Source organism: Gavialis gangeticus, unplaced genomic scaffold, assembly GCF_001723915.1.
Source record: "Gavialis gangeticus isolate Ggan-Ray unplaced genomic scaffold, GavGan_comp1, whole genome shotgun sequence".
Lineage (NCBI taxonomy): Eukaryota > Metazoa > Chordata > Crocodylia > Gavialidae > Gavialis > Gavialis gangeticus.
This window is the reverse complement of record NW_017729024.1, coordinates 126583290-126593272: the sequence shown is the minus strand read 5'-3', so window position 1 is coordinate 126593272 and position 9983 is coordinate 126583290. Positions and strand designations below refer to the sequence as shown.

The window sequence follows — 9983 nt, the reverse complement described above, 5'->3', positions numbered from 1 at the left end:
TCTTGCCCACCTGCTTCCCCACCTCAACCCTACTCAACACATGCAGAATGGGAAAAAAGTCCTGCAGAGCTAGGTAAAGACTCTGAAAAGGTATCTGAGGCAAACCTATGTTAACATTCCCCCTTCAGCCCCAATAAGAAAGAGTAAGGGCATCCTCTGGAGCTACTGTAGAGGGCAATGGCTCAAAGATACCCTAAAAGCCAAATACCAGGACTTGCTGGGAAAAGAGTTTTGGTAGTGAAGGGCCAAGGAGAGGGCTGAAAGAACAGGGGTCTGATCCAGACAGGCAGAAAAAAACATGGGAATCCTAACTGCCATCATTATCTTTCAACAGAAAATTCAAATGCAAGGGACTATGTGGAAAGGGGGAGCAAAGCTGAGGTGGGAGAATAATATTCATCAGTGTGCTGATTAATATTAAGAAACATATGAAGGGCCAGAGTGCCAATATTCTCACTAGTAAAGGTAGTTTTTGGTTTACTCATCTTTTTTGGTAATAAGACTCCACAACTTGTCCTCTTCCATTCATTCTTCACTCAGCCCTCCCTTCTCTTGTTTGCCCTGCTGGGCATCCCTTTCCACTCCTCTCATCTTATCCCCCACTGTTCATTTCTCCTTCCAGCACTGCCACCGTACATAGAACAATGCCAAAATTTTTTAAAAAAACAAAACCCAGATCAAAGCAGTACAGGACAATAAACCCCTAACATTTAACATGTATTATTAAAACATGCACAGATTTTTATATTTAAATAGCCTAATAAAGCCATCTTAATTCACTACATAAAAATGTTACAAAATACGGCTCTCCTCCCATGCATTCCCTTTTAGCTCTTTTGCCTCTTATTCAATAGCTTAATTTTTCATCTGGCCTACAGCTTCACACACAAATCCCAGCAGATCTCTTACACAATGAAAACTGGAGGCAGAGCCCTCAGCCTCCTGAAGTCAATGGCAAAATTCCTCATGACTGCAATAAAGTGAGGATTTCAGTGTGGGTCATTACTAAGATAGAAGACCTGCAAAGGAAGCCCAGGTTGCTACAACAAATTATGTTGGTTTTACCTCGGAATAGTGGATCAACGCTAACCTTTACGCATACAAGGTTAATTCAGTTAAGAAAAACAGTTTCTGAAACAAACAGGATTACAGCTCTATGACAATTCTTGCACAAGTGAAAAATGATGACTTCAGTCTCAGTTATACTGTAATCTAATTAAAAATAGATAATAGGTAGCACCTGAGGCTTTTCAAGTTCTCATTACGAGCCTACTCAGAGAAGGCCAATATTTAAAAAAAATGCCTAAGGTTATTTTTCTTAATCCATGTTTAGATACTTAGATAAATCCACACATTCCACCTAAATAAGCAGCTCCCTGGTATCCAAACATCTATGCTAAAGTAAACATAGTCCCACTTCCAAGCTGTTGTATGAACCAGTGCCAGACTTCTCTGAAAACTGGCTCCTTTGCACTACTTAGGGATTGCAAAGGAGCCAGAATCTGACTTTGGCTGCCCATCTGAGCATCAGAGGGCAGCTCTGACCTGGTTAGAGCCAGAGAAACTGACTCCCCTTCTAGCTGCCACTAGGGGCAATGCAAATGATAAAGAAAGAGGGTATTTTAGGGGAAGTAGAGTGCATCAGTTGCACAGCAAGGTGCAGCCCTGAGCTCAGCCATCTCTCAAGCTGCAGTCTGGTTCCTCCAGATGAGATAACTGGAGCTGGGATCAGAGCTGGTGTGGCTACCTAATCGCACCCTGCTGGCCCCCGTCATCCTATGTAAAAATCCAGTTTGGTCTTTGTTGAAAAAGCATAATTTAGTTATGTGGACACTATCGTTTTACATACAGGCACCAGACTTTACACAAGGCACAAACTGCTAGTCTCACAAAAGTATCAAAAATGAGAATAATCATGAAAATCATGAGGATAATATTTTTATCAAATCACTCTTTATTCCCTTATTTAATTACTGCTCTCCTAGGAGGGGGGCAAGCCACACATGATAAAATTATTAACCAACAGGCAACTTACACAGGTCTCAGAAATACTGGTGAACACATGAGTGAGTGACTGTGATTCGGGATTATTTGAAATACCAGACCAGATTCTTATCTAGTACACCAGTATCTTGTGGACTTATGCCAGTGTACAATTTGATACATTTTCTCTACAGACCCATCCTCCAGCGCACGCGCATACACACACACACACACATACACACACACACACGGAGTGACTCTTATTTTTGTAGTAAGGGCATATGAGTTTGCATACTGGTTGTCTGAATACTGGCATTCTGCGCTTTCCGTTCCAGACACAGCATTATACCACATGCAAATTTTAAGAGCCTGGCTATTTCTGTCTAGCAACCCAGCTCCCATAGGCTGAGCTAAATGACTCTGTGTCCACTTCCTTCTTGTTCTGTTTTGTATTATGCAACACTTGCACTTTTGTTATAGGAATTCTTCTCAAGTTTGGAAATATTCCTCACTTTTTTAACTTGAGTTTCACTTTGTTATGAGATGTTGGGCTTACCTAGCTCTTGATCTACTCTTTCTATGGAAACTGAATTGGTCCCATCATTGCAATACCTAGAACATTCTTGCAATGTTTCATTTACTCTTCACCATACATTCAAGTTAATTCTTCCAGTTCTTCTGAAGATTTTTATTTCTACCTTAGCCCATTGTCAGAAAGTCTTAGTATGATGAGTAGACCTATGAACCTAAATATAATAGAGGAGTTCAAAACAGCTCTCATGTTTAGTATAAATGTGACAGAGTGTGCCTTTCAGTTGTTACCTTAGTATGCTGCTCATTTAAGTCAGCTGCTTTTTCCTTTCTTTGAAAGAAACTCTAATATGCATTTGGACCTGAAAGCATAATGGTATATATATCAATAATATTCTTAACAGTCAAAATGACTACCAATTTCTTACCTATGCCCAGTAAGTCCTGGTCTTCACTTGCCCTAGAAGGAACCACCGAATCTCTGAAAGGCTAGAAAAAGAAAACTTGAACTAGATTTAAGGACAAATGGTCAAGTTTGTGCTTATATAAAAACAGCACTGTGTGCTTTGAATTGAGAGAAAAATAATACAAGAAGCATTTACTCGTTTCATTTATTAATTTTCTATACATACAGTTTGCTCTGAGTATGACTGTAAACCACATCCAACTGGAGGGCCTAGCGACAACATGGTGGGGCTACTTGTCCTGGGGGAGCTTCTATAAAGTACCACAATGTTGCAACCTCCCCAGTAAGGCAAGGGCCTTACTTGCCTCAAAATCCTAGCTCCCACTGCCTTGTGGGTACTCCTTGGTTGGAGAAAGGCTAAGGGACATCACTGTGACAGAAATACGTCCTGGCTGAGGCAGTAGGCAGTCAGCAGCAATTCTTATCTGTTGGCCTCTGGAGAAGTTACAACCATTGAGACAATGAATGTCTGGACTTGATCTGGCCTTTGGATTCTGTCTCAGTGGTCTAAAGGGGGGATGGTAGGTCTTGGGCAGCCTCCACTCCTCCACACTCCTGCCTAAGCATACTTGTGAAGGTCTTGATGTGATGGTCACAGGACTCCATACAAGCAGATTCATCAGGCACCTGACCAGACCTCTTACATGTACACCATGATCCAGAGGATTGACAGTTGCCTACTATAGATATAGTAAAAGAAGGCAAGCCAATCCAGGCTCTATAAACCTTTAAGATGCAGAAAGATAATCACTTCAAAGATTAAATAGCAGTTTATCCTGTTGCCCCAGTCACAAAGAACAAACATTCAGATGTATCCAAACTCAAATCCAGACAATATTGTGCTTTGACAAATCAATCCATATGGACTTTTCTGGACTACAAGTGGATATATATTTAAAATAATAAGGTTCCAGCAAAATACCTGGACTGATCACATCTGTAGCCATATCATATTAGGAGAGAGACAGGTCTTGGGCTTTTTATATCACACCAAAGGGATTTTTAATGCCATTCAGAAAATCACACACAATCAATACAGATCATGAAGTTGTAAGAGGCCATGAATTCTAAGCAGCGGACATGGACCATTTCATTCTGCCCTGTCTTAAGTTTCCAGATGGATTTAACCATGCATGAACCAAGTGTTCATGCTGTAGCAATCTAATCCTAAGGTGATAAGGACATAACTTATAGTAGCAAGATCAGGATCCAAAATAAATCCTCATTCTCCTGGTCAAATGTAGAGTAAAGAACGAATGAGGTAGCTGCTGCTGTATAATCATCTATAAATGGCTAAAAATCCAGCAGCATCCCCATGAATTCCTAACTCTCAAGCATGCCTGCATCAAGCAAACTATGCATCTTACTATATATCTCCCACTTGCTTCTCTCAACCCACAAAACAGCTTCAGTCTTGTATGCACTGAATCCTCGAGCCAGCTAAATCTCATTATCTGAACCCAAATTTTGTGAATTGAGAAAAGTAAAAGGACCAAGGTTTTGGGGGATCAGAACTGGAGACAAATATAAAGTATGACATAAAGAGGCATCAAACACAACAGACTAACCAAAACTTCTCTTAAGCACCGCTATTGAATATTGAATTAAGCAGAAGCTATTGAATACAAGATGTCCTGTTTTGCATTACATCTACATAAAAAGTATTACAGTATCATGAGCAAAGTCAGTTATTTTGTATACCAAAACTTTCTCTTTGCCATTCTCTAAAAGGCTTCATGTACAACCTTGAAAACATTTCTAATCAGTATATCAAGATTAAACAACAGATCACCATACCCTCCAAAACCTCAACTGCCCTCCAGAGCATGACTCCTCAGGAACAGTGAAACACTGTCTCAAGGATAAAATTGTGCATGCAGGAAGATGGGGTTTTGTTGGGCAGGGGACAAAGCTATGTTACACAATCCTGCAAGAACAAAAAGAGAAGTCTTGAACCTAGCTTTCCAGTTCCAACACCACAAAACCAATTCATTAATATAAATAATAATCCACACACACAACTTTCCCCCAGGGACAGCAATGGAAAGGAAATATCAGTCAGCAGGCACTGGTCACCTTATTTATATTTTAACTTTGGAAGGTGCTCAAAATACCACAGCAAAGAGTGCAGTATGTGAACCTGGACAGAGTTGAGCCATTCATGCAAGGAAAAAGCTGTACCTTCACATCCTCAGATGATGATTCATCAGATGTCAAGTTCACAGGATCTGGAAAAGCAAGATGCCTTATCAACTTCTAAAGACATTTTTTCTTGATTAAGAGAGGAAAATATAATGAAACAAACAGGCATGGCAGAATAGTGTACATCTGTAGTCCGCACATTTTCCCAAACCAGCGTACCAGTGGGCAGAACACTAGAAAGTTGTACAACAGGCTTTTATGTTATTGTTATGGACCAATTGTAAATGAGCTCTTGAAATTAAAGGGACAAGCTACAAAAAGTTTATGTTGACTTATAAACTAGATTATGGATATGAAAAACAGTGTTTAAAACAGCACAAATTCTGAGAATGTGCCTAACACAGGAGAGCATAATTCCTGTACATTTTCCTAAAGAGGTTTCATGCATTTTTTTTAAATTAGCTTTTGCATTTTCAAAAATGGTGGTGAAAAATAACATATTTTATGTCATTCCCTTTTTATGGTTTCTTCTCAAGACTGTGGGAAAGGTACAGAGCACACAAAAACTTGTTCACACTTGGCAAGTTTTACCCAGGCAGATACCAGTATTATTATGAAATGGTGAAGAGTGGTAAGAAAAAGCTGGTTACAGACTTGCAAATAAGCCCAACAAACAGTCACAGGACTTCCTAAAACTGCTGGCTACTGCTACATTTTTTAGTAAAAAGAAACTCTCTCAAGCTCTCTTCACATTATTTTTCTTTTTCATGTCAAACTCAAGAGTTCAGCTCTATCCTGTTATGCTGATTCAGTTTCAGTTTCCCTTGTGAAATCAGCTATTACAAATGAATTTAATGATAACTTGCTATGAAATGAATGAATGTGTAGTATGTTACGAGACACTATTCAGGAACCATTAATGCTTCTGGTGCTTTTCTCCTATCCTCAACTCTGTGCAAAGTCCAAAGCAAGGTTTAAAAGATGCTCTGCCAATGTATCTTATGAAGACTCAATTCAAAAGGATTGCCTAAGCACAGGTTCCAGGACCAACCCTGCAATCCTTATTCAAATGAAACTCTCTGGGATAAAATCCTGGTACCATGGATTTCATCATGGATTTCAGTGGCTCCAGTTCAACAGTGAACGGGATGTTAATGCTAGCCTGTCTAACTTCTAAGCATCTGGATGCCACATGCCTCATAGGCCACACCAGTAGGAGCCTGCGGGAGCTTTCAGCCCCTGCAGCATTACAGCCCATCTCATGCATGTACCTGGGCAGTTGCCCCCTCATCCCACTGCACCATGTGCAGGTAGCTGGATGAGCACTCCCCAAACTAGCTGTACCATGAATGAGCAGCAAGTGGTCCCCCACCCCACTGCATCATGCAGAGTGAAGAAGGTGGGCATCCCCACCCTGTACAGAACCCTACTGCACCTGCAGCTCCATGAGGGCTTCCCCATGGTACAAGTGTTCCAAGCTACCAACTCATACAGCACTGTGCACTGTGCCACCGCACCCTGCCCCACTCCCTGGGGCTGGGTCAGATAGCAGAAGCTGGGAGAGGGAGATGCCCCAAGACCCTGGCTGCTGCTTCAGCCACAATAAAGGGCAGTAGCAGGTAGGTGGGAGCCTAGGGGCTGCATATTAACCCACTGCGTAGGCCACTAATTGGACAGCTCTGTCTTAATGAACCCACCCCAGCACACATCTTACAAGTCAAGATTGCAGGTGTTTTTGACACACTGTTCAAAAATGTGGCAGATCCCTGCTCTAGAGACAGTTGCAGTATGGATGCAAGAAGGTACAATAATTCTTATTTGGCAGAGATCACTGATTATTCCCCCTACCATTCAAGGCAGGATTTGCTTGCTACATAATGTGTGATCTGTAGATAGCCTGCAGATGACACACAGGTACAGGTTACAATGTCATACGTAGTTCACAAGTAACAGGCAGTACCAGTATCAATGACCAAGTGTTTTAAAAGCGCATTTCTACTCTGATCACTCGCGCAGTCTCAGACTTCCTATGAAGGATCCATTTAGGTGGAACAATGGTGCTATATCAGACAAGACTATCAAACTAAAAAACGTGGCAAAGTCTAAAGGCAGTATGCCCAGAAGCTGTGGTCGCCTAAGTAACGATTCTGTACAGCATTGAGTTCTTCCTACTAATTTGGTTGCCATTATAAAGTAAACGTTCACGGTAATCAAATAGATGAACCCAGACACCACTACCTAATTAAGATAGACAAATAATGACTTTTAACACCACTGTAGAAACTAAAGAGCACTGAAGCAGAAAGAGAAACAGCTAAGCTACAAAAAAAATATTTCCAGGGAATGCCTCCCCAAAATTTCTCTAGACATTTTCTACTACTGCCATTCTTACAATTCTTGGGATAACAGTTTCATATATATTAAGTGGATTAACTGACACGAGCAAATTGCTTATAGGTCTAAATAACAAGATCAGCCAAAGTGTTATGTACCATAAAATTTCAAAATTAGAACATTATAGGATTTTTAAAAATTTTATAAAACAGGATTGCCAAATTAAAATCTATTTCATACAGGCATACCTCATTTTATTGTGCTTCACTTTATTGTGCTTTGCAGATATTGCATTTTTTACAAATTGAAGGTTTGTGGCAACCCTGCGTCAAGCAAGTCTATCGGTGCCATTTTTCCATCGGCGCCATTTTTCCAACAGCATTTGCTCACTTCGTGTCTGTATCACAGGTAATTCTCGCAATATTTCAAACTTTTTCATTATTATTATATTTGTTATGGTGATCTGTGATCTTTGATGTTACTATTGTAATTGTTTTGGGGCGCCACAAACCGCACCCATATAAGACGGCGAACTTAATCAATAAATGTTGTGTGTGTTCTGACTGCTCCACCGACCGGCCATTCCCCCGTCTCTCTCCCTTTCCTCAGGCCTCCCTATTCCCTGAGACACAACAATATTGAAATTAGGCCAATTAATAACCCTACAATGGCCTCTATAAAGTATTTTTTAATTAAGGTATGTACATTGTTTTTTTAGACATAATGCTATTGCACACTTAACAGACTACAGTATAGTGTTAACATAACTTTTATATGCACTAGGAAACCAAAAAATTCATGTGACTTGCTTTATCGCGATATTCGCTTTATTGTGGTGGTCTGGAACCGAACCCGCAATATCTCCGAGGTATGCCTGTATTTTGTTTTGCATTGTCAGTGGAGGATGCATCATTCCATGCATTTGACTTTAACTAAGTTGCTACAGGAGATTTAGTGCTAAGCTAGCAATATCACCTTACATTGACCCACTCCATTGGTTCGACTGCATATCACAACAGGCAGTGAATTACTATAGCAACCTTCACTAGATAGTAACTCAGAGCTTCTGATAGCTCGTCTGTTGATCTTGACTTTAGACCCATGCAGGAGGAATAAATATGATTTATTGTAACAACAGATGAAGAGAATGTCTTTATAACATTACTGCAACAAATGTTATACTCTAAGCTCAGCATCCAGTTACCCAAAGGCCCAGTCAGAATTCGGGCCTCATGATTTTACAGTTTGTTTGATTTATGGATACTAGTGAAATGTGATTAAACTCTTGCCTCCATATTGTTATTTAATTACGATGAGCATAAGGGACTCAATCCTGCAAGGTGCTAGGCAATTCCTGTAATGACTGAGTACCATGGATTAAAGACAATTGGGCACAGATTCACTAAAAGTGGATAGGCTTTTAGCCTCTATTGGAATCAATGAATTAACCTTTGTGCATCTCAAATTTATGCACAAATATGAATTTTGTAGGCTTGAAATCAAAATGAAAGCATATGATCAGAAATTACCATATTTACTTGAACAGAAGATCCCAATTATAAGACCAAACCTCCAATAATTAGATTCTCTATATGGAAAATGTATAAACGTGTTATAATATTCCAGATACAGCCTCATTATTGGAGGTTTGCCTTGAATTTTTCCCCTCCCACTGCTACACCAGGGAAAATATGTCTGGGGAATCAGGCAGCACTTTGCTCTCTGCTTCTCCCCAACTACTTCCCCTGGCTGTCCCTTCCCCCTCTCTTTACTATCAGACCTTGCTTTCCCTGACTAGGGACAGAAGTTACACGTAAACCGGTTTAAATGATCTGAAACTGGTTTAAACCTGTAACAGAACTGAAGTTCAGTACACATAAACCAGTTTCAAATGGCTGAAACTGGTTTAAGATAAACCTGACTGAATGTAATATCAGACTTACCTGATTTAGGTCAACCCAGTTTATGAAACTTCTGTCCCACATCCTTTCCTGGTTCAAGTTAAATCAGAGTTCCCCAGCATGCTTTCTAGCCCTGGGTTGGTTTATATTGTCTGCTCCAAAGAGCAGGGCCGGCCCCACCCTTCTGATCCCTAGCGGCAGCAATGAGTGCTGGGTCACTGACCTCCCATAGGCAAACCCTGGCGGGGGGCTGTGGCCAGGTTAGTCCTGCTGGTAAGTCTGTTGCAGGGAAAGAAGCAAGGGAAGGGATGTGGGGGGCAGATCAAGGCCGCTGCAGTAAGGGAGAGAGTGGGCCTGGGGCAGAGGTAGAGGCTGTGTAGCCAAGGTGGACTGGGGGATGGAGCTGTGAGCCACTCATCTGGGAGGCATGGTGGGGGGAACTCTGCGCGCAGGACAAGGGCCCCCAGATCTGCACGTGGGGTGAGGGTGGGCTGCCATTGTGGGCTGTGGTTGAGGCGGCACCAAACTCTTTCCAGTGGGGGGTGGGCCAGGCTGCACTCAGGGAAGGGGATACAGTGGGGGGGACTGCAGCCATCCCAAAATTCACTGTAGCCCCCCCAACCCTG

General features: G+C 41.3%; 1 protein-coding gene across 4 annotated transcripts in view; it reads right to left on the bottom strand.

Moving 5' to 3' along the window:
- Nucleotides 1-9983, bottom strand: part of ARHGEF28 (Rho guanine nucleotide exchange factor 28) — a 269125-nt gene that overhangs the window by 137755 nt on the left and 121387 nt on the right. For all 4 annotated transcript variants that reach the window (XM_019517681.1, XM_019517684.1, XM_019517682.1 and 1 more), the window contains 2 exons: nucleotides 5162-5208; nucleotides 2943-3003 (listed from right to left, as the gene is read on the bottom strand). In XM_019517681.1, coding sequence (XP_019373226.1) covers nucleotides 2943-3003; nucleotides 5162-5208 — 108 coding nt within the window. The remainder of the gene's footprint in view (nucleotides 1-2942; nucleotides 3004-5161; nucleotides 5209-9983) is intronic.